The following is a 25512-nucleotide window of genomic DNA, read 5'->3' as shown; positions in this document are numbered from 1 at the left end:
GGTACAGTCCTCGGCTGTGTCGTTTTAACATTTTTGCTACAAATCTGGCACTTGCTGTTTAAACCGGTGTGCGATCAGAGGAGAAGCCACCGAGATCCTGCGAAGCTCAATAAAAGCCCCGAAAAAGTCGATTTAGAAAGAGAATTCGACGTGTTTTAATATCGAAAAGGTGTTGTTTTACCGTTGGTTTTGTTTATTGTTTTATTAAATCAGCGATCATGGCTTGTGGCGCGACGTTGAAGCGATCTATGGAGTTTGAGGCCCTTCTCAGCCCGCAGTCCCCCAAGCGGAGGAGGTGCAATCCTCTACCGGGGACTCCGACTACTCCTTCCCCGCAGAGGTGCAGTCTTCGCCCGTCAACAGAGAGCCCGGCACACTCGATGTCGCCCCAGTCTATGGGTGGAGAACACAGGCTAACTCCAGGTGAGAAGAACGCTTGATTCTCGCCATTTAACGTCGGGTTGTCTGACATGGAGGAGGGGAATGGGGGGGTTGTTTAATCTCAGTTAACCTAGTGGGTATTTGAATTTCGACAGTCCGTTAATTTCATTCCCCCGAAAACTGTTATGCGTAACGATTTGAATGTGTAAGGGTGCTTCTTGATGGATGGTTTAGTAGTGGGCTTGGGCTGTAGTTAATTTATTATGCAGTTTGGATGAATAGCTGTTTTGAGCTCGGCTAGCTAGGCTAAAAGCGGCCGCTAATACAGACTAGCTGACACACAGAGCTTCATTTAACTTCCATGGCTTACTGTGAACACCCGCACACACAGTCAACGACCATTACTACCGAAAACAATACACATGACAATGTCTTTCCACAAACGCTTAGCTCTGGCCTGGATGGTTAACGTTTATCTCTGCGTTCAGCCAGTTAGTTTATCAGCAGGATTGAACCAGTATGTCCAAACAAAGAGGAAAGGTGGGTATGTGCGCGAGGGTGCAATAGCATTATTTCCCTTTGATTGAACAGTATGGTTTCAAAACATAAGTGTTCATTTTGTGTGTGTAAAATAAGTTAGGCATATATACGCCAACTAATAATTTGATATTTAACATTGCTAATTTCTTTAATGTCGTGTGTTTTAGCTTATTGCCTGTAATAATTTTACTGCTGTGTGAAATTCATGGACCCTTGACGAACCTGCCCAAATCCTGCTGTTTAGCGCTTGTAAAACAGTCACAGCTTTTATCACGTTTAAGACGCCGCAATGAATAGATTAGTAAAGTATGGGTGAAATGAATAACTGGCAAAGTTAGAGGCAAACACTTGCGCTTTGCTCTTGCACTCTACCATAATCGATCTTTTCTTAAATGTAGGTGCTGAGGATCAGCTCTCACATCAGTAGGATTTGGATTGGTAATATAGAAAATTGTTGTTTTAGTTTAATTGATTTTTCAGATTCCCATTCCATTAGCAATTGTTCTAGTATGTTGGAGGAAATATTTGTTAAAAGAATTTAAATACTTTGAGCCGGACATGATAAAAGTAATCCCTTGTGATTCAGATTTAAGGCCTGTTCACACCAAAACAAATTTGGCGCGATTAAATGTTTCAGACCAGCACAAACATTTACATGTCATCAAATCCATTTTTATTAACAGAGGACTTCTGATTCTTTTCCATCACAATGCAAAGAAATCTGGCCAACCAATAAGATCTTTGCTTTTTGTTACATGACCAGAGCAGAACATTCACACCATGTCTTAATGATGAGATTCCGACTTCTTAAAATAAAAATCGTTCACGTACTTGTAGAACTCATAATTATGAGAATTACTATTTTCTGGGAGCTCTGACTTGTGCCACTTTAGCACCATACCACCTGACTGCTGCTGCAGATTCATTTGTGACCTGATTGTGGCATTGGTAGGGTTTCCATAGAAATACATAATTCTGAGTCCAAGGATGTAAACGGCTCTGAGTAGAATGTCAGAATGTCGATTGATTAAAAACCATAGCAGAAAATGAAAATCCAAAACTAATGTTTGACTTTCATCTCTGTGATAAGTGAATTGGAAACAAAATTGCTGCGTTGTGTACCTGGGTAACCACTGTATTTAAGTTTATCTGTAAGCCGAAGCTATACTTTTCTTTCTTATTGGTCGTGAACAGACAAATCAAATGTGAAAATGGGGCCAGATTTTTGTGCAAAACATCTGTGTTGGTGTGAACAGACCTTAATTCATTAATCACTGATTCATAAGTGTTTTTACTGCTTATTTCCCCTTGTACCCCAAGCATGAGTTTTTTTTTGTTTTTATATATATTTTCTTTTAGGATTATCAAAATGGTATTGTAGTAACCTGTGTGAATACATTAAGCAGGCTAATGGGATGTTAGTATGCTAAGTTAGCTGGCGAATCTGTTATTGGTATTCTGAGATGGCAAAATAATTGGTTAGCGACATGAATTATCATTTACATGGTTCTGTTTTTCAGTTAGCTCACAAGAAATGATTGTTCATTCAGTTTTGTTTTCATAATGTGATTTGTGACGCATAATTGTTAAATTAGTAGTTGTTTTTACAAAGTTAGGTGACATGCATCATAGTGTGAGTTTTGTAGGATTTCTATTCAGGTGCCATATAGAGTACCCAGTTTATGTTCCTTTAGCCAGTGCAATTGCTTTGGTGTCCTAGCAGGGATGGTATCTTGCATGACACTGGCTAGACAAACATTGTGAAACATTTTTAGTGAGCTTATTCTCTGTTCCCAAGCCCACCCATCAGTGCCTGATTGAAATGGCAAGGAATGTAACTGCCCTTAGAGCCCACTTTGGTGTTTGATAGTCTTGCCTTTTGTGAAACCAAATGCCCCCTATTGTTTTCATAGAACAACCCTCATTAACATCCTCATTTAGGTTTGTGTCTCTAGACGGGCAAATTTGAATACCATCCATTTATGTCCTCGATCTACAGCTCGCAGGTTCTCTCTTATGAGCCAGTGTCTTGATATTTAAAGCCATGTCTGAGGTTGCTTCATCCTGTTTGTGCTGTTCTAACATCTAACATTCAAACACGAAAGCCTTTTGCTTACTAATAACTAACGTGATTGTCAAAGCGAATCAAGCTCCCCGCAGGAACACACCCTGGGCTTGAACTAGGGCTGGGCAAAAAAAAAATTAATTGATTTTTCGATTAAACATTTCTTTAAATTATGTCGATTCGATATCGATTCTCAAAAGCCGCGAATCGATCTTTTCCTGTATTTATTTCAGCACACATTTAAAACAAGATCTGATTAACGTGAATCTTATCATTAGTCTTCTCCACTAGATGTCACCCTTATTTACCTTGCGAGATGTTACAACAGAAAGCCTGTCATTCATTCAGTGCTTATCATGGCCATACGCGTGATTCGCAATGCTCAGGTGAAATGCTATAGTAATACTATAAATCTGCAGAAGCATTTGATATCACGCATAAGGCGCCATGATTTCCGCAATGAATGGATGGCGCGGCGCACTGTTTTTTTTACTACACGCATACTAAAGCACGGATGACGCTCGCGGTGTTTTCAGCTTCTGCCGTCTCACTATGTGATGATATGAACGCGAATGTCATCTCCAGCTGCTCTAAGAGTCACTTCATTAGCATTTTACCATTTAATTTGAGAAAACTATCATCATATCACATACACAGCAGCTGCAAGTTCCTCACGGCAACCTGTCAAAATAAGTTTAATTTAACGTTAAGAAACGGTCAGAATATATTACTATTTAGCAGTCTTAAGACTCAATGCTACTACTGCTAATAAATATGAATAAATCTTTATTTTTAAAGGAATAATCACATCGGGTTTCTTTTTAATTTGAACAGTAACCCTCTGTTGTGCAGCACCTTGTTTGCCAAACAATAAAAGGGTTTAATTTTCATTTGATTTGGATAAATTAAATTAATGTTTTATGCCTTCATCTGATTACCAGAAAAATTAAGAACATTTTATAGGGCCCTATTATTGTTTAAAAATTTTTAATTTCTTTTTATTAATTCACCATTTGTAAACTGATGTTTACTGTTAATTTTTTTTAGAAATATCAATAGCATTTGTATTAAGACTATATTCACTGAATGTAATAAAAAAATCAAGAATCGAATCAAGAGCTTGGAAATCGAATCGGGACATCTGAATCGATACCCAGCCCTAGCTTGAACCCCTTAGCTTGAGGGCTCTTCCTGCCAGTTTGGTGTCTTTAAATTTCCTCCTCAACGCCTCGGCAGTGTAGTGAATAAGACTCCTCAACTCTACATCCACTTGCGCTCCCCTCCCCCAGTCCAGTTCATCCCACACCTCCATTGTGGTCGTATTATCCCTGTTCTGTGCTTTTGGGCCTTGAATCGCTCCCCATCCTCTGTCAGGAGGCCATTGTGATTGATTGCTTGGTTTGATCATATAAGGTTACAGTTGCTAAGTAAACCTGTTGGACCTGGTCTCAGCATTTGGCATCTGTCATTCAAGGGGGCTAGTGTTGCCCATCGACTGTCACTCACAAGTTTTTGCATCTTTTTGTAACTGTAACTATGTAAATTGATTTTTGCATAGTTTAAAAACTTGAATTAGTTTACACAAAATTGAAATGGATCTTTTTCTCATTCTAATGGCATTCAAAACCTGTTAGACTTTGGACTGCAGTAGGGTTGCAACTAATGATTTTTTGATAATTGATTGATTAATCTCCTACTCTATTGCACTCTGTTTGGCACACATGCATGCCTGGTGCTCATTTACTAAAGTTTAACAGAGACTTAAAGGGATAGTTCACCCAAAAATAAAAATTCTGTCATTAATTACACACCCTAATTTAGTTCCAAACCTGTAAGACCTTCATTCAGCTACAGAACACAAGTTAAGATATTTTTGATGAAATCCGAGAGCTTTACTGTAATTTTTAACTGTAATTTTACGAAGCTGCGAGAAATGCACACGCATGCATCATGGTACTCTTGATAATGCGGGAAGACTGATTTGGAGGAGGAGAATTGTTGAATAAAATTGTTATTTTTGTTTTCTTTGCACACAAAGTATTCTCGTAGCTTTGTAAAATTACTGCTCAACCACTGATGTCACATGGACTGTTTTACTGATGTCCTTACTACATTTCTGCGCCTGGGAACATTTCCGTTACGTTGCTGTCTGTGGAGGGTCAGAATGCTTTCAGATTTCATCTGAAATATCTGGTTCCATTTGTGTTCCAAAGATGATTGAAGGTCTTACGGGTTTGGAACAACATGAGAGTGAGTAATTAATGACAGAATTTTAATTTTTGGATTAACTCTCCCTTTAAGTGACTTTCTAGTATTTACAGATAAGGATACAATCGTAAAATTTAAGTTATGCGCTGAGGAAAGCAGATAGATGCAGTTAAATGATAATCTGATTTGTTGTTGACTCTTTTCGTTATTGATTTTTATTGATTAGTAGTTGTAGCCCTATTCTGCAAGACACACAAAAAAAACTTATTTTCACCATGCAAAACAACACTGGATGCCAATCACCCCCAAAAAGCTGAGATGTTTTTCTAAATATCATCTCATGTGTTTCACAAAAGGGAATCATACAGATTTGTAATGACAAAATGTAAATTTTTGGGTGAACGTATTCTATTTAATAATCTGGCTTATTTTTTGTATGTTTTGGACTGAAACCATTCAATCTACATTAGCAACACTGTTGTCAACAAGTAGCACCTCTATTGTGAGGAAGAACCCTCATTATAAGATTATCTACACTTCATTAGTGAGTCTTGCTTCTAGAATACTCCTTTCTAGTGTGAACACTGGTGTAAAGTTGCACTTAGCCCCATAACACCTCTGTTTTGGGAACGCAAAGCCTTCCTGTGTTTAAACAAATAAAAACCTATCAGATGAGAGCTACATTGTAAACACAGGAAGTCTCTTCTGCAGTGTGGTGCTTTGTTCGGTTGTAGCCACACTGCTTGCTTTGCTGGAATGCATTATCATCAAGCTAGAGAAGCTGGCACCCCTTGAGTTTCCCCTTTTTCATCCTCTAGTTGAAGGCCGATGCTAATAGAAGGGGAAACTCTGAGCTCCCCGCCCAAGATAAGTGATGCAAGTGTCCTCGGATAGATGTCCACCCTTGAAGCTTTAAATGACCTACATTCAGGAAGTTAAGAAACTCGCCCTCCAAATACTCTCCTTTGTGATAAATTAAGACGACCAGAGAAGAAAATCTTAGAGCTTAGCTCATGGATGTCGTGCTGGTTTCAAATTCTCAGTTTTGAGTCGTCCGCTGGTGTTGAAGGTTAAGACGGGACTAAACTCAACCCAGTTTTTCTATAAAGAGACTCAGGATAGGGATGGGCGATATCTTATCGTTTGCAATATACCAGTAAAAATTCTCTCCACGATAAGTATTAGTCTTCCTGCGATAATAACGATAAAGTCTAGTTGTTGACACAATTCTGTGCGCGACAGTGCGGAGCGACATCACGGAAAGCGGACGTGAAATTGAGGAGGAGTAGTCTATATCGCTAAATGAGGAGCTCGAGCTGTAACTGGTTTGGTTAGGGCTGTGCAGTGCACAAAATATCGGTCTGAATAAATGTACTACAGTAGCACGTGTGCGATACGGTTTTGCATGTGAATGAGCCTGTTTACAAACCTGTTGTCCAACAAAGATATAATTTATTGACATGCTTCTTCTCCAAATTAACTTGATAACATAGTCGAGTGTTTGAAATACTACTTTTTGTGACCAGACATGGTTTCTTATTACAGAATGATAGTATTATATACTGTGATAAAGGCCATGTCGATTAACATTGCATTATAAATATTTTTTCCTTATTAAAAATCCCAAGATTGAAGAACATGGATAAACCATATATTTTGTGCAGTCGTATGTTTTTTCCTCAAGTTTCATCAGTTAAAATGTCTCTACCTCTGTTGTGCGTGCTATTCAGCAATAACTGGATACCTTTTACATTAGTTACATTACATGTGAACTCATTAATGCTTACCCTATTTTGGGTAAACATAGGAAAGATAGTACCTTTCTTAAAAGAAACAGGATTCCCTGAGTTATCGTCATTGATATCGGTATCGTAATAAATACCAGAAATATCGTGATATATTTTAAAGCCCATATCGCCCATCCCTAACTCTGGATGTTCCCGGTTGCATTGCTCCCCTCCGCATTGCAGGCCTGTCACCCAGATTCGGTTTCCAGAAATAAGCCTGACCCACCCCAAAGCCGAACAAAACTAGCCTTCATCTCATTTTTCCCAAATATTTGATTGTTTATTAGTGATGTTGTCAGTGTACCATTGTGGCTGATTGTAAAACTGAAGTGAAACTTATTTCTTCATACCTTATTTTCGTCATGGGGCCTGTTCTGAAAGCAGGATATCCTCTCTACATTGTATGTGCTTGAAGAAGTAATGCCAGTGATTACTGTTGTTCTTCACCACTAATTGAAGAGGATTAAACACAAGGAAGTTTATTCCTCTGAAAAGATGGTATCCCAACATTTCACTCTCTTTAATTTAAGCCTAGTTAGCCTTGTTGTAAACTCTCGATTGTCTATCTTTGACCCCCACAGAGCAGATCTTCCAGAACATTCGTCAGGAGTACAGCCGCTATCAGAGGCGACGGCAGTTGGAAGGGGCCTTCAACCAGACTGAGCCCTGCAGCTCCACTGATATCCAGAGCTCCAGTCCCGCCCTCACCTCCCCCAGCTCCCCCACAGGTCAGTCCACTCAAAACATAATGCCCAGTGGTTTCAACCTTGTTCCTGAAGCCCTCCCACCCCCAACACTGCACATTTTGAATTTCTCCTTTGTCTGACACACCCATGAAACAAAGGAGCTGATGACTGGATCAGGTGTGTTTGATTAAAGGCAAAATGTGCATTGTTAGAGGGCTCCAGGGACATGGTTAAAACCATTGCATTAGGGTGCTTAAACTATTTATCAGCCATTTTCTTTATACCAGGGGTGCCTAGTTTTGTTCCTGGAGATCTGTAGTTCAGTTCCAACCCTACACCTGTCTATAGTTATTAGGGATGCACTGATCCGATACTGGCCTTTTCTGATGAGTCAGATGAGACCGATCCAAATCCGATATTCTGCGTATATTATTCTGTGTTGTTGTTAAGCCCCACGAAAGGCAAAAAAACATTATAAAGCACCATAAAGTTCTTGTGAAATATATTCCAAGTGTTCTGAAGGCGTTCCATAGTTTAATGTGAGGTACAGATGAATATTTAAGCCATTAAATTCAAGTTCACGTAAACTCCTCTATGCTGCAGCTGTCTGTCATCCTTCATTCAGCATTCAAACTGCATCGCACTCTGTTACGGCAGTCAAAACAATGAAACTCTCCAAGAACGCACTGTAACTGAAGTTTAAAACTGTTAAAAGAAAAGGCTTGATAAACTATCGCACAGATATAATACACTACACATCTCTTTGTGCTTTGAACTCTTACATGCAGAGCGCTGTGACTCCGTGTTGCGTCAAGCGCATGAGTTGCGCATAAGCACTTTGTGCTGCTCTGTTTTGAGCCTTTCGTATTATAATGCTTTTGCGCATTTTGAAAGATTATTAATAGCCTTCTTGTTCTGTCCCATCTATCATATATTGCTGCCTCCATTACTGTGCTATACATTTAAAAGAAATGTCTTTTAATTTATAGTATATTTTTATTTGTAAATATTTACTTGTTTTTCATGAATGTATTTTACAACAATGCAAAGTGCAATGTAGCCTAACATTTTACCAGATTTAGTCCTACACTTATATTTGTTCCCCACTAAATGTTAGTTCACTGTTTAGATTTCATAAAATTGTGCACTCATTATTTTTCTAGAATAACTTTTTTGCTGCTGAATTATCCATTAACCTAGTTTATAACAGTATTTTTGTCAAATTAGGATTATATATATTTTTTCATTTGTTGTTCTTTAAAATTAAGTTGTCTGTATTTAGTAAAATGTGTTTAAGACACAAAACAGTGATGATCAGGGCACTGAGGTATAGAAATTCTACATTGATTTAAAAAAACAAAACAAAAAACAGTGCTGGTATTGGATTGGTATTGGCCGATACTCAGAATTTTTTAGATTTTTGGGTTCTGACATTTTTTTTTTTTGTATCTGTGCATCCCTAATAGTTATTAAATGTTTCTGAATGTTTAATTGGCTGTAAATATTTACTTGTTTTTCATGAATGTATTTTACAACAATGCAAAGTGCAATGTAGCCTAACATTTTACCAGATTTAGTCCTACACTTATATTTGTTCCCCACTAAATGTTAGTTCACTGTTTAGATTTCATAAAATTGTGCACTCATTATTTTTCTAGAATAACTTTTTTGCTGCTGAATTATCCATTAACCTAGTTTATAACAGTATTTTTGTCAAATTAGGATTATATATATTTTTTCATTTGTTGTTCTTTAAAATTAAGTTGTCTGTATTTAGTAAAATGTGTTTAAGACACAAAACAGTGATGATCAGGGCACTGAGGTATAGAAATTCTACATTGATTTAAAAAAACAAAACAAAAAACAGTGCTGGTATTGGATTGGTATTGGCCGATACTCAGAATTTTTTTGATTTTTGGGTTCAGAAATTTTTTTTTTTGTATCTGTGCATCCCTAATAGTTATTAAATGTTTCTGAATGTTTAATTGGCTGGTTCAGATGCATTTGTTTAGGGTTGTAGCTGCACTTTGCAGGAAGGTGTAATGTGCAGTGTGAAGATAAAGTGTGCCGAGTTTGTTAGTAAAGTCGAATGCTGTTGATTCTAGCATGTTCGTGATGCTAGCAAGTTTGAATATGCAGAAATGCAAGAGAGATATGAGTTATGGCAAAATCCGGTTGTTATAGATTGTGAACCATGAACTGATCTTCTTCAAACAGTTTCACCATTTAAAAAGGTAGTTTATTGATTGCAAACATTGTGATTTGTCATGAGGGTGAGGAAACAACCCATGATGACTTACAGTAAATGGAGTGCGTGGTATAAAACAATGAGAGGAAACCACTCAAAACATGCTGTTTAGTACTTATTACAGCTGTAAGCACTTAAAAAAAAAAGTAGCCTTTTTTCCAGAAATTCACTTTCTCTACTCATGATTGTTATTCGAATGGAAATTGTCAGGTGTAAAAAGTGATCCATGTGCATTTGTAGAACTTGGCTCAAGCGTTTCTATATGTACACTACTGTTAATTTTAACATTGTGATTTGTCATGAGGGTGAGGAAACAACCCATGATGACTTACAGTAAATGGAGTGCGTGGTATAAAACAATGAGAGGAAACCACTCAAAACATGCTGTTTAGTACTTATTACAGCTGTAAGCACTTAAAAAAAAAAAGTAGCCTTTTTTCCAGAAATTCACTTTCTCTACTCATGATTGTTATTCGAATGGAAATTGTCAGGTGTAAAAAGTGATCCATGTGCATTTGTAGAACTTGGCTCAAGCGTTTCTATATGTACACTACTGTTAATTTGTATTTAAATTAATTATTTTATACAGCAAGGATGCATTAAATTTGTCTTTGTGGTCACTTTTGATCATTTTTAATGTTACAAAATATTTTTATTTAAAAAAGATGCTGTTCTTTTGAACTTTCTATTTTAACAATGACCACAAAAATATTACACAGAAAAACATTATTTAACATTAATCATAAGAAATGTTACTTGAGCAACAAACCAGAATTTTAGTGCTTTCTATACATTCAGCTTTGCCATCACAGGAATAAATTGCATATCAAAAGTTTTCAATTGTAATAATTTTTCATAGTATTACTGATTTACAGTATTTTGGATCAAATACTGCCTTGGTGAGCATAAGAGACTTCTTACAAAGATGTAAATCTTTTGAACGGTAGTGTAGATATTTTGAAAATAAAGTGACATGATGGATATTAAGATCTGTATGTATGTTTTTAGGTGCCTCATCATTGAAGAAGGATCAGCCACTGTTCACGCTGAGGCAGGTTGGCTATTTGTGCGAGCGTCTTATCAAAGATCATGAGGAAAAGATGCGCGAAGAGTACGAACAGATACTGAACACAAAGCTTGCAGGTACAACTTTGCGGATTTCATTGCAGAGTTCATGCCTTTCTCAGAAGCGAGAAAAAAATAAGTGAATTTTTATTTATTCATTCATTCTCAGGTTTTCTGGTTTTATATCAGTTTATGACTGAATTGTGTTCTTAATGTGCTGTTTTTCTTCCTTTTTTTACCTCAAGAACAATATGAGTCCTTTGTGAAATTCACGCAGGATCAGATTATGCGAAGATATGGTGCCAGGCCTGCAAGCTGTAAGTATATTAAGTTCCTCTTTTAGCAATCCATTAACATTTTGTTTCAGTATAACAAATGTTTCACTGATTTCAGTTGTAACTTGTTTGTCCAAATTCTGATTATTGTCTTCTCTTCTCTTTATTTTCAGATGTGTCTTGAAGAACATTATAGATGGTACTAGCCACGCCTCAGCAGCTGGTTGCTGTAGAACCAGCCCCCTTCATTTCACTTGAAATTTCCTCATACTTTCGATTCTCTTTTTTTTGTTTGTTTTCCCTTTAAAATGCTTGGGTGCCATGGTCTATCCACATTTAACTTTAACTTTTTTTGCTGAACTGTTACTGATGGCCCAACACCAAACCTGCATATTTAGATGCATTCTAAGGAAGTTTAGTCTCTTTAAGAATTTGTGGGGAAAGATGTCAAACTACCGCTGTAAAAAGCTTGGCTGATGCGATCATCTCTGTATAATATAATGTGACTGACCTGCAGCAGATATACCAGACTCTTCGTGTGTATTTAATGATGGTGCACTGATGTTGTTAAACTACAAAAAAATAACATCTCTGTAAGTGGCTCACTCGTTATTTTTAACTGAAAATTAAGAGATTATCAGTGAATAAATTAAGAATAACTATACACGTGGAAATACACAAGTATGCAAAAAAAAATGTGTCTGAATTATCCAAAAAAAAAGTAAATATTAATTATACTGGCAATGGCGACCTCTAATGGTCATAAGGAGTTCCACCATTCTCTTTAAATTGGTTTAAGTTGCATCTTGTCTTTTCAAATTTATGGTTTGTTTATTTATTTATGGTTTGTTGTGGTTGGAATATATCGGTTTTATCGTGAAGTTTAGTTTGGAAGAAGCGCTTAAAATGGATACCAATTGCGTCACGTGACTTCAGGTGTGTCGGTTTGAGGAAGTGCAGGTAGAGAGAGACACTACCAAACTTTGGCGGGGGCATAGGTTGCTTTTTTTCGTTCAACAAAAGTAAACACAAAACGATTCTGCAGACCTTTCCGTTTGAAACAACAGGAACGAAGACTGGAACCGGAAAAGCTGGATGAAGCCTGTAATTAACGTCCAGGGAGAGCGTCTTTAAGTCTGCCGTGGTCACACAACGTATCTTTTGTTTATCTCAGACATTTTTTAAATCGATTCTTTGTTTCGTTTTTATTATTTTTGAAACCTCCAACATTAATGAGCACTGATCTGCGCGCGCTCTCAGAGAAGTCTCCTGTAAGTTATTTGCGTGAGAGGTGGTGGTTCAGAAGAAATGGGTAAGTTGACTGAAGTGTTGTTCTCATATTGTCTACATATATTCAAAACAGTCTCGGGCATAAAAGACACGAAATTTAGCTCTGTTTAATAACTTTTAAACATTTATGGAAAGCACGTGCTCGGTGGACTACAACATTTAAAAAAAAAAAACGTGTTCATTTCGGCATACAAACAAACAATATATTAATCATTGTTCCATGAGGATTCTTTTTCATAAGATTGTTTCTAAAATGGAAAGCATATAGCCGGTGGTAAGCTCGTAAAAAATTCCATACAGGACACGTTTATGCAGGAAGAGCCAACAGCTCCGGAAGGAGAGCGAAAACACGAGAAGCTGAAATCTAAATGCTTTGTACTATATTTTAGTTTTCTTTTAAGTTTGATCTTGTTTTGCTAATTGTCAAGAATATGAATAACTTTTATATCAATGAAAGACCTTTTTGATTTGCATTTTTAAGAAATGGGCGATAATGACATCGAAGAGCAAGATACTTTTCGCCTGCAGAGCGATGAAGAAGGTGCTAATCGAGGAAATATCAAGAGCAGAGGTCGGAGGGTCGAGAAGTTTCAGAAGAATGTTTCTAGGTGGATGCTTCCCGAGGAGTTGCGGGAGACGTATTTGGAGCGAGCGAACTGCTGTCCGCCTCCAATCTTCATCATCCTCGTCAGTTTAGCGGAGGTGCGATCAACTGTTTGCTGCAAAACATCAACCTTTGCACCAGTGGAATTTTATCGTTCTGGGTATCTGATCAATTGAACTGTTTCTACTGTCGCCACAGTTACTGTCTTTTAAGCCTCAACAGCTTAAACGAGTCAAAGTTTGCTGGTCTTAGCTGGTCTCCAATCTTGTCTTCAGCTGGTTTATCTCATTTCTTAGTCGAACAAGCTGAAAACCCCTTTAAAACCAGCCAACAGATCAGACTTTCAAGCCAGATGTAAGGCTGGCAAACAATTTTAGACTGGTTTAAGCTGTTTTTGTTCAAAAGGGTAATATATATAAATGTTGTAATATAAGATATGTAATAATATAAATGTTTGTTCATTGTAAAAAAGAGCAACCAGTACGTTTCCATAATTTGTGAATGTTTTCGTTGGGATGCCTCACTATGAAAGAACTGAGATTCTTTTGAGCTTAGCTTTCCGCTTTTCCGTTCCTGTTTGGCAAGTCTTAGCCACAGTGTTTAAAAAGCCGGATTCATCCTTGTTTCCATGGACATTCCTCAAAATAGACCTCTAGTCACTGATGATCAGTGTCTTGAAAATGAAGAAACTTATTAGACCTTCCATTGGAAAAAGTCTTTTTTTTTCTTTAGTAGAAATCATATTTGTTATACTTTACAAATCATTAATTTTCTGTATTTTCTACTAACATTATGTACTTGAATATAAGTTCAACACTGCTGAGCCATCTGCTACAGTAGAAACTAATAACTTTTGAGATGTTGACACACAGGGTTTGGACAGTGCTTTGTGGCAACTGGAATAATGCAGTTACAAACTTATCCTGTGTCTATTTTCATTTGACAGTTGGGAGTGTTTATCTACTATGCAGTATGGAAGCCTCAAAAGCAGTGGGTAACTCTGGGAATTGGGATCTGGGAGAGTCCTCTTACCTATAAGTCTGATCAGCGTGAGGAGGCTTGGCGGTTTCTATCCTACATGTTTGTACATGCCGGGTAAGGGGATTTTGCTGCCTTTCTTCAGTTCTATTTTAAAATGACTCTATTTTGAGACAATTAAGGTTGTACATAAAAGTGCTCAATAAAAAAAAAACGACCTATTTAGTTCCTTTCAGTGACATAATTTAACTCATGTTACACTGTAGAATGACATATCAACTGATTACTGGATCTGACATCCAAGTCGGTTCCTTATTGGTAACTTTTTAATATATCTGACCATCTTTCTTGGTTTAGTGTGGAGCATATCTTGGGAAACCTGATAATGCAGCTTTTTTTGGGCATTCCTCTGGAGCTGGTGCATAAGGGCTTTGAAGTTGGCATGGTCTATATGGCTGGGGTCCTTGCAGGTGGGTTTTTGTGCATTTCAGTAGTTTATATTGGGAATAGGATACAGTATCAGAGTTCACTATATAGGATATGGTATATATCACATAAAAAAAGTTATATATTTAATATATTTTTAATAATTTAATAAGATATATATATATATATATATATATATATATATATATAATATATGTCTCCTATGTTCCTCAATGCTGCAATTATTTGTTCAAAAATAGTTGAAACTGTAAAACTGTAATAAAAAATGTATTTAAAGGGGTCATATGATGCTATTTTAAAGATCATTATTTTGTGTATTGGCCGAACACCGCAAGCACGTGTCGGAAATGTAACGCCCCTTACTATAATCGCGAGCTTCAGCTTTCAAAGTAAATATACATTTGGGCAGCATTATGCAAATATTTCCACATAGACATGTGGGGGCGTGTTAGAACGAGCCGTTTTAGGTAGGCGTGGTTGACTCTTAACTTTTATAAAGAATATCTCTTTGGATTTGAGACTTTAGTGTTTGCAACTTTACAGATCTTCTTTATGCACCAAGAGTGCATTCACTCCAAAGAGAAAGGAAAACTTGAAATCGCATCATATGACCCCTTTTAAATTTATTTAAAGTTTATTCCTTTGGTCTTCAGTGTCACATGGTCCTTCAGAAATCATTCTAATATTTGATGCTCATCAATGATGCAAACAGTAATTCAATAATTCAGGATTCTTTGAATAGAAAGTTCATAGCATTTATTTAAAAAATAGAAATCTTTTAGAAATGTTTGATGTCTTAACTGTCATGTCTGATTTATATATTATATATTTGGCTTCATTAATTTCAGTCTTTAGTTCGGGCTTCTCTTCATATTCTCATGGAATGTGTATGTATGAATCCTCTTTTAGGCTCTCTCGCCAGCTCCATCTTTGATCCTTACAGTGCTCTTGTGGGCGCTTCGGGTGGTGTTTATGCCCTCATGGGAGGTTATTTTATGAATGCTGTGGTGGTGAGTGAATTTCCAGTAATATTTGATGGGATATAATAAAAAAAATGCAATTAATATATACTCAAGTATCAAATAAAACGTTTTGTTTTTCTTCTAGAACTTCAGGGAGATGATGCCACTTCTGGGAGCGTTTCGCATCTTAGTAATTGTTCTGATTGGTGCGCCCATTTCCACTTTCCATTCATGACATCTGACATCTTTTTTTGTTATCCACTATTAATATTATTAATATAAATAATTTTATTGTATTTTTTTTTTCAGTTGGAACAGATGTTGGATTTGCTATTTATCGAAGGTTCATTACCCACGATGCTGGCATGAAGGTAATATGATTTTGAGACCATATATTGAACAGGCATTTATACCTGTATACCTAGCTACCATACTCAACAGGAATGCCGTAGACCAAGATAATAATCTTGTTAATATACTAGAAAGGTCCCTCATACTTGTTTTTTTTTGATAGGTCTCCTTTGTGGCCCATATTGCCGGTGGGGTAGCAGGCATGACCATTGGTTATGTGTTTTTCACCAACTACAGTAAAGAGCTTCTGAAGGACCCACGCTTCTGGTTGTGCATTGTGGGATACATCGCCTTCTTCTTTTTTGCTGTCATTTTCAACATCTTCTTGTCCCCAGCACCTGCATGAGGAGGATGTGTTTGTTGAAGTCATGCATCAGTTCACAACAGACAATCATAGCTTTTTAAAAGGAGCTGGGGCCTGTTTCATAAAACTAGTTTACCAAATAAGCCAGGCTTACTTCAGTTAGTCTGACATATTGTCAGTTGATTTGGTTCAAAATAAGTCAGACTGAAATAAGCCTGGCTCATTTGGTAAACTTGTTTTATGAAACAGGTCTCAGGTCTCAGGTCAATGTCAGAAAATCCTGTTGGTTTTTAAAGACTCTTAAGGTCGTATGCTAATACACTACATGCGTATCTAAAGTAAATAAATGTCATTTTCAGACAGACTTATAAAATTCTGTAATTCATATCCAAATATTATTTTGGTTTTGTTTAAACACTTACTCAGTTAATGTCGTTTCTCAGGGACAAAGACAAGTTTAATATTTTATTGTATATACATATTTGGTGGGACCATTTATTTTATATTCACAAAATTATTGAGCCCTTTCCAGAGTAGTCTGCAACTTGCTGTCATTTTATAAAACTCAGTTTACCTACATTTTAAATGCATTTCTAATTTTTTTGACTATTTGAGATGTCATCATAATACCAGTAGAGGGCAACACTGATCAAAATGTAGACAGACCTCAACCTGAGGTCACAACAACGTAGTTTAATTGCGGTATTGCATAAGTTATAGACCTGTAATTAATAGAAAATTGTGTCATATCAATGAGAATAATATGCATCTACAGTTACCTTGGATATTTATCCTTGATTATCAATTCATTAAGATTCAGAAATGAGTTTAAGTTTGGACATGTGGTGGCAACTTGGAGAATCGTGTCATTTTTAATAATATTTTACAAACATTTTAAAACCAATGTGTCCATATGGGTATATTTCATTTATCAGTAGTATTTATGTGTTTAACATATAGTTGTTTTATGAACTGGTTAATGAATTTGGGTGTGAAGTAAATGCTGTGCTATGCTAAACCAAGGTGAAGTGAGTTTACATTGGAAAGCATCCCACAACAACTGCTGTCCTCTGTCCCTCTGTTCCCTCTGTTCTAATTAGCTGATGGTAGTTCTCCCAAACAGATAATTGATTGCTGGCCAATATGGATACAGTGTTCTTGCCAGTCTAAACAGAACATCCAGGTATTTTCAGTTCACGAAAAATCAATCAATTTGAACTGTTTTTATTACAAATGAGTTACTATGATATTTATGGCGCTTCAATGTTAACTGAGGTCCTTCGTAATTATACAGTACGTTTGCTGCAGGGAAAGCTTGTTAAAATAACTTACAAACCCCTATTCAGTTTGTTCTTCTTAATTTAACAAACAAACTCCAGCCACATAGCACAAAATAGTTCACTGATCGTTCAAGCATGATATCATAAAGTGATCTAGTCCTGACCCTTGCTGCACAATAGACTGAATAGGGCACTTAAAAGTCCTCAAAGGGCATTTAAGGATGAGAAGAGTGGCTTTTGCTGTGAGGCTGAATTTCCACTTTACTGACCAATCACATCATTTAGGCAAATTTATGACTGTAGCAGAACTTTCCAGTACAAACAAGAATTTGGGTTGTGAATCAAATCAATGTGTGAGGCTCCAACCCCTCGAATAATATGTATTAATCTAATTCTGGGCTATTTTTAGAGCTTAATTGACTATGTCTGGGGCTGTGTTTTCAACTAAATGTTCATCAAAAGTTCCGTTCTTTGACCCCGAATAACACAGAAATGTGGTCAGTCACCACCATCACCACATTCCCCTGCTGCCCATGCCTCCCACAACCAGATACTTCATTCCAATCTATTGTTCGATGCAGAAATACATACACATAATCTACGCTACCTGAGTAAGGATGCATTCAATTGATCTAAAGCGATAGTAAAGATATTTACAGTTTTACAAACAAATAATTGCTATTCTTTTAAACGTTCTATTTATAATTCAAGAATTTGGGTTGTGAATCAAATCAATGTGTGAGGCTCCAACCCCTCGAATAATATGTATTAATCTAATTCTGGGCTATTTTTAGAGCTTAATTGACTATGTCTGGGGCTGTGTTTTCAACTAAATGTTCATCAAAAGTTCAGTTCTTTGACCCCGAGTAACACAGAAATGTGGTCAGTCACCACCATCACCACATTCCCCTGCTGCCCATGCCTCCCACAACCAGATACTTCATTCCAATCTATTGTTCGATGCAGAAATACATACACATAATCTACACTACCTGAGTAAGGATGCATTCAATTGATCTAAAGCGATAGTAAAGATTTTTACAGTTTTACAAACAAATAATTGCTATTCTTTTTACTTTCTATTTATAAAAATGAGTTTTGAGTCTAGATTTAAATGTTCTTATGTTCTCTGGTCTTTTCTGGAAGCTGGTTCCAGCTGTGGGCAGCATAATAGCTAAAAGCGAACTCCCCTTGTTTTGTGTGAACCCTTGGTATTTCTAACTGACACAACAAACTGACACTTAATATAATAATTTAATGTAAAATAAAGTAATTATATACATTAATTACTATAACATTAATTTAATATTTTAATAACTTAAAATAATTTAACTACATAAAATATATTATATAAATAACAGTTTTTAAATTGTAATACTATTTCTTAATATTACTGTTTTTACAGTATTTATAATGAAACGCAGCCTTGGTGAGCATAAGAGACTTTTCAAAATCATAAAAAAATCTTACAGACTTAAAATTTATTGTATATTTAGCTTTTGTGCAAAATGGCCATTTTGTTGTCGCTGACCCCATCTACAATGGACGTGTTGACATAATGATATATAAATGGTATACGTATAGAATATAAATACCGAATTAGGCTCAGATTTAGGTTATCAGAAAAAAATTATTTAGGTTTAGGAGCAGACTAGAATGGTGTTTAAATATATAACATTTTCATTACATTCCCATCAGGGAGCATGCATTCAAGCCAACCTGACATGCTTCTTCTTTTCCCTTTTTTAAAAAATACCAAAGGTTCAATTTAGTTACTCATTAAAGTCATGTCTAGTCTGAATCATATTGTGTAATGAAGAGGCTCACTCACTACAGTAATTAGGGCTTGTTTGATATGCCCCTAAATAGATGTCGCAGGCCTCGGATGAAACCAACCAACTGCATAGTTAGTGAGCATAATAGGGTTGCACCATTGATTTCTTTTAAATGGAATAAAATATCACCACAACTAGCAGAGACAACTTAATTACATTGGGCTGGACCCAGCAGAGTATGAAATCGGACATGACCGATTGATTGCTTCCCAAAGTATTGACTACTGAAAGTAGTGCCAACATGTGGGCAAATGCCATTAGAAAGCATTGCGCTCAGCTGTAAACACGTTCATGGAAAAAAATAAACAATCACTCTCAGCCTTTTGCTGTTTTATTCGATATTACAATAATAAAACAAGTCGTTGTTTTGTTTATATGTGCTTAAAAGAACCAACAGGCCTTCATTTCTCTGTACAAAACGTGGAAATGCACCAGTAGAGTTGTGCACGTGCAATTAGTTCATAACACTTGGGCTATTTCTGCAATTCAGCAGAAAAATCATTCTGTAATGGGTGTTAACTAGCAATCAAACATGCAAGACCGATTAAGAAGGGGTGCATAAGAGCATGAAGAGGCCACCAAGTGTATCCGAGCCTTACATTCATACAGAAGGGGGCTTTATAATTCCACAATGTTTTATTTACGCATGGCATACACTGGCAGAGTTGGCAAGCTGAATCAATCCAGTGTTCACTTCATCATATTAATAGTGGAGTACTGGTTATTGACGCACTGAGATACAGAAGCAGTGTGCTTGCCAACAGACCCCTGCGTATTCGGAAACCCTCTTTTGGTGCCAACAGAGAGGAAAGAAGGGGTCACAAAAGTTCAGGTGATGTGCTGCGTCAGATGTGCAGGTCACCAACGATTTTTTTAATATTTTGGCAGGCTCGTCGCGCTTGCATGACCCGCGGGGATCTAAAGCACCAGCAGTCTGTCCATACTGCTGTAAGGTAAATGGTATCGGCTAGCACATTGATTTCTCCTGCATGACTATAAGTTGGCTGCAAGAAGACCTGCTTGTTTTGTGTTAGGTCGAGACCTTTAACAATAATCAGGATGGCATGAGTCTTTTAGTACTTAATGTGTATAGGTTGGAGTAGCTTTTGAGTTACCATGAGGATTTTCATTTTCTCCTTATTTGTTTAAGGTATGTTGGTGTTTTACAGTTTATTTATCTATGTTTACTTTTAACAATAGACCATCTACACATCAACACAGCATTACACTGACTGATTGCATTTTGTAGCACTGCATGTTTTGTAAAAATTTATACCTGATACTATATTTTGCCCTGGATCCAATTTTTTTTTTATTTTTATTTTTTTTACAATATTAAAAAAAAAGTAAATATTTGAATTTTTTAAAAATTCTGATTATACTTGAATTGGCAATACCATATTTGGGATTAATTGTAACAGTTAAAAAAACCTGAAATAACCCATATTAATCTACCATTATTCTGAATTTTGTTGGAGTGATTTAGACTGAATTTTAATGCTTTGAAGCTTGCAATTGAGGCTTTGTGATCTTTCATCTGTAGTTTTAGTCCAGCAACACATTTTGTGTATTTTTATTGTATTGCTTACTAGTTTTGAAAAAAAAGTATATAGTGTATGCATTTATATAACTAGGTTACTCTAAAATGGTCTTAGTTTCTCTGGTAAAATACTGATTTAAAATAAAAGTGACTGTAATGATGAAAGTGATAAAAGTCAATTAATAGTCTGGTACTCAATTTGGTTTTATTTTAATGCATTTTAATATTCAAATGCAACCACTAGTCTTTCTTTTGACCTTCTTTTTTTCTTTCTGGAGGTTTTTAGATACAATTGAAAGAAAATTACCAAATACAAAATTGAGAAGAAAATAAACAGGGGCGAACAAAGAAATATCTGGCAAAAAAAATTAAAATATATAGATGGGACATTAAATTAGATTGCAAACATGTTTCTATTTCAAGGTTTATTATAGTAGTAGTGCAATGAGGAATCAGGTCTTTATGTATAATAAGATTAGGGACCAAAATTTGGATCTTACAGATTCTATTTTTGCATATTGCAGTGTGATGTTAGCAGATTAAGTTTATCGAAAGCTTTGATTTGTCTTTCTTGAGTAAAATGATTCTATTTTGTTTTAGTCAGTGCAAAGAGTAAGAATATTTCTTGGTGTTTGGATATAGCTAGTGTAGTCAAGTCTCTAAGTAACGCAGATGTTGAGGCCAAGGATCTCTGGTAGCCTACTCAAAAGTGAGCATGCTGAACATATTGACAGAGCCCCACCACAGTCCATTTGAATGATTTTTGCTCCCTGTTTACTCTCTTTACAGACACAAAAATGCCAGAGTAAAGATGGGAGACTGGAACTTTCTTGGTGGGATTTTAGAGGAGGTGCATATCCACTCCACCATAGTGGGGAAAATCTGGCTGACCATCCTCTTCATCTTCCGCATGCTGGTGCTTGGTGTGGCGGCGGAGGATGTGTGGAACGACGAACAGGCTGACTTTATCTGCAACACCGAGCAGCCTGGTTGCCGCAACGTGTGCTATGACAAAGCCTTCCCCATTTCCCTCATCCGTTACTGGGTGCTGCAGGTCATTTTTGTTTCTTCCCCCTCACTGGTGTACATGGGCCATGCTATCTACCGCCTCCGAGCCCTCGAAAAAGAACGTCAGCGCAAAAAATTGGCTCTGAGACGTGAACTGGAGGCTGTGGACATAGAGATGGCGGAGGTGCGACGCAAAATAGAACGTGAGCTTCGGCAGATAGACCAGGGGAAGCTAAACAAAGCTCCCTTGAGGGGGTCTCTTCTGCGCACCTACGTGGCTCACATAGTCACCCGCTCGGCCGTAGAGGTGGGTTTCATGACCGGACAATATGTTCTGTATGGGTTTCAACTAAATCCACTCTACAAATGTGAGCGGGAGCCCTGTCCGAATGCGGTGGATTGCTTTGTATCTCGACCCACTGAGAAAAGCGTCTTCATGGTGTTCATGCAATGCATAGCTGCCATCTCATTGTTTCTCAACATCCTGGAGATCATGCACCTGGGCTACAAGAAGCTTAAAAAGGTCATCTTGAACTACTACCCACAGCTGAGGGATGATCTCGATGACAGCTATTATCCAAACAAGCTGAAGAAAGATTCCGTGGTGCATCAGACATGCATTGGTACCTCCACTGGCCGCAAGGCCACCATTGCTTCAGCACCCAGTGGATACAACCTTCTTCTCGAGAGACCACCCGATGGAACCGCCTACCCTCCTTTGATCAACCCATCCTCTGCTTTCTTGCCCGTTCAGAGTGATATGCAAACCAAAGATGGTTCTGATGCACCAAAGTACTCACAGAACAGTCCCACAGAGCACAACAGCAATTCCAACAACACCAGCAGTGATACGCGTTCACCACCTTGCAACTCCATCACGCCGCCAAAGCAAGATGAAGGGGAAGATTCTATCCACCCTCCACCTCTGTTCAAGAAAGGCCAGGAGTCTAAGACTTCAGACTCATCGAGCCACCCCAGGGAATCTTCTCACACATCATCCGGCGTGGGAAAGAAGCCATGGAAGGTCAGCGCACCCTGGAACTGCTCAACGGTCGTAGAAGGTAATGGCTCAGACACGGATTCCTTGGAAGGTGCTAAGGCCCGCTGTCCCTACACCGCTGTGCGAGCTCGCACTTCATCCAGGTCTGATTCCAAAATGAGCAGGCCCACTTCTCCTGATTCAATAGAAGAATCCAGCTCGGAGTCACGGCATAGTCCACGAGCATCACCGAGCCATCGCGCCTCACTGGCCAGCAGTTCCAGTAGCAGACGAGCAGCTCCTACAGACCTACAGATATGAGAAAAACTCAATATAGGCATTCACTATTGATGGTAGCCATGTTATTTCTACAGTTACAGTATATTGATGGAAAAGCACAGTAAAAGGATTATCTACAACTTTGATGTCAGCACACAAGCAATCTCAGACTAAAGTTTTATATTCAACTCTATAAAGTTGTGGCACTCCTTAATGGATTGTTTGTGCTCTCTTTTTACATATCAATTTAGCAGTACACACTGACAGTATATTTCATTAACAATAGTAGTATGACTACATTAGAGAGATTGTATGTATGATTATGTATGCCTTGTTCTCATCTGGACATTTCTCTTTTTGAGTGCTTCCTGCATCAGAAGTCAAAATGATGTAATGGTAAAAAAATTCAAATTAAAACACATTGTGCTGTAATACAGCAACTGTAAAAATCTTCAAAAATATGATGTTGTTTTATTGTTGTTTTGTGCATATGTCATATTAACAGGTAATAAACTGGTTCGATTTACAATGCAATTAAACCAGATATCGAATCGTTATTTAAGTCTGTTTTTTCTAAGCATATGGACCAGCATTTCTAAATTAGGAATCTAAGAAAGATTAAACAAGTCGAATAAAATACATTTTTCTAGCTGACTCTATATATTAATATTAGTATTATGATGAGAAAAGCTGGTTTAGAACCTAAATGGTAAAGTAGCTGCTACTGTTAGTACCAAAGTTGTAAGTACCAAAATAAGCAACAGTTTCTTCCCACAGGCTTGAAATTAACTTATTACAGCAAAAAATCTAAATGTTATTACTTTCTGTATTATTATGGTTTTGTACTTTTTTGTATGTTGTCTGTTGCTGTTACTGTCATCGCTTCATGTCATAGCATATGGCACTAAAGAAAGTAGCCTATCTTTAAGAAACTATTCTTGCTCTTGTCTTACACTTGATTGTAAAGAGAAGAATCACAGAGAAGAAGGAAGCTGTTACCTCACATTAAAAGAGGACAGACAGAGCCATTTGAAAATTGTTCTTATTATTTTAACAACACGGTCCAGTGTATTAATAATACAGTTCAAAATATTTGAAGTGCTCACAGCACCATCTACTGGACTAAAGCCTGTAGCTATATATTTTGAATCCTCACACAAAATATACTTTTGAAATATTAGCAATTAAATGCTGCTCTAATTTGAGTGTTAGGAACTGGATTGGTTATACTTCCTGGCTGTTTTTGAAAAGGAAGCATGAATGAATAACAAAAACAAAACACAATCCACGTGTCATCCAAACTACAAAACAGTTGTTCAGATGAACCTGTCTTGTAAGACAGTTGTACATTCCTATTCAGCTTTTGAATGGAGAGCTTTTATTATGATAATTTCAAGAAATCAGAATTAAGATCGAATCCTTTATACTTTCTTTGGTGGTGTCCTAACCACAAACATATTGTCTTCCCAACATAATTAAATGGATCTCTGATATTTTTTCAATTTAATTGACCTGTGCTCCCAAATGCTAAAATGCTAAAAAAAATGTAATCTGATTATTCTGTACAACTGTGCATATACTGTAGTAAAACTAACAATAACAACACTGGCTTTATTCTGCCATGTGACACATTGGTCAGTCACTGTTGTTATTGTCTGAAGGCCTAACCTTTAATCAGCCTGTTGTTTGAGTTATGTGTGGCATCATTTTCATTATTACATTAAACAACAGACTATTTCAAGATTTTGATGTCTAAAAACAGTCCAAATTAAATTACTGTCTTGATGTCATATGAACATATTTACATGGTAAATGGATATGACCAGAGCATAACAAATGACCAGAGATGTTAATTCCAGTTTACCCATCTGAAAGATTATGCCTGTGTTATGTCATAAAATATATCATAATAGGCTACATGTACAACTACCATATGGCATGCATAGCCTAATGTTAAAATGGTATAATAACCAATGTATTAAATATAAAGTTAATAATAAATAATACATAGAATTAAATCAATCAATCAATGTTATTGTTTGCAACTTTCTATTTGGTATTTGAGATTAACAATTTTAACATCGTTGTTTTCCCACTAGTTACTTTAACATTTTTGTTTGTTTGTTTCTTATCTAAAAACAAAAATATATAAACGACATCTCTATTATAGATCAGTGGATTAAACGTACATTTATAAACGAACATTCATAAACAACATTTTACATTTACCAACAAATCTTTATAAGCATTTCAAGGTAAGAAATACCATTTCAGGTAAAAGGTCGGAAAAAAACATCCATTCACACAAATCTGTTTGTCAGGTGACCATCAGGCACATGACTTGGAACGTTCCACCCACATTTCAATAGTTTAGTAGAGTGACACTTTAGTTATCCAATC

The 25512-nt window shown here is 36.8% G+C and overlaps 3 protein-coding genes across 4 annotated transcripts; all 3 read left to right on the top strand.

Annotated features, from left to right (window-relative positions):
• The first annotated feature begins 26 nt into the window (after positions 1-26).
• akirin1 (akirin 1) lies at positions 27-11785 on the top strand. The gene is made up of 5 exons (XM_016275661.1): positions 27-423; positions 7563-7709; positions 10924-11058; positions 11226-11297; positions 11429-11785. Exons 1-5 carry the CDS (start codon positions 219-221, stop codon positions 11437-11439), a joined length of 570 nt encoding a protein of 189 aa, XP_016131147.1. The 5' UTR covers positions 27-218; the 3' UTR covers positions 11440-11785.
• Positions 11786-12176: 391 nt separating this feature from the next.
• On the top strand, positions 12177-16365 carry LOC107587759 (rhomboid-related protein 2). 2 transcript variants are annotated; one of them, XM_016275658.1, is made up of 8 exons: positions 12177-12567; positions 13027-13247; positions 14096-14244; positions 14485-14597; positions 15484-15584; positions 15682-15742; positions 15846-15907; positions 16051-16365. In XM_016275658.1, the coding sequence occupies exons 1-8, from the start codon at positions 12564-12566 to the stop codon at positions 16231-16233; spliced, it is 894 nt and encodes a 297-aa protein (XP_016131144.1). In that variant the 5' UTR covers positions 12177-12563; the 3' UTR covers positions 16234-16365. The 2 variants fall into 2 exon arrangements, with proteins under 2 accessions (XP_016131144.1, XP_016131146.1); XM_016275660.1 differs by lacking the exon at positions 12177-12567 and adding an exon at positions 12830-12920.
• A 3968-nt stretch (positions 16366-20333) lies between these two features.
• On the top strand, positions 20334-23615 carry gja9a (gap junction protein alpha 9a). Its single transcript, XM_016275657.1, has 2 exons — positions 20334-20456; positions 21636-23615. The coding sequence occupies exon 2, from the start codon at positions 21658-21660 to the stop codon at positions 23152-23154; it is 1497 nt and encodes a 498-aa protein (XP_016131143.1). The 5' UTR covers positions 20334-20456; positions 21636-21657; the 3' UTR covers positions 23155-23615.
• The last annotated feature ends 1897 nt before the right edge of the window (positions 23616-25512 follow it).

Source organism: Sinocyclocheilus grahami, unplaced genomic scaffold (genome assembly GCF_001515645.1).
Source record: "Sinocyclocheilus grahami isolate Dianchi unplaced genomic scaffold, SAMN03320097.WGS_v1.1 scaffold96.1, whole genome shotgun sequence".
NCBI classification, from domain to species: Eukaryota; Metazoa; Chordata; class Actinopteri; order Cypriniformes; family Cyprinidae; genus Sinocyclocheilus; species Sinocyclocheilus grahami.
The sequence above is the reverse complement of the archived record's forward strand: the minus strand, read 5'-3'. Positions and strand labels throughout refer to the sequence as shown.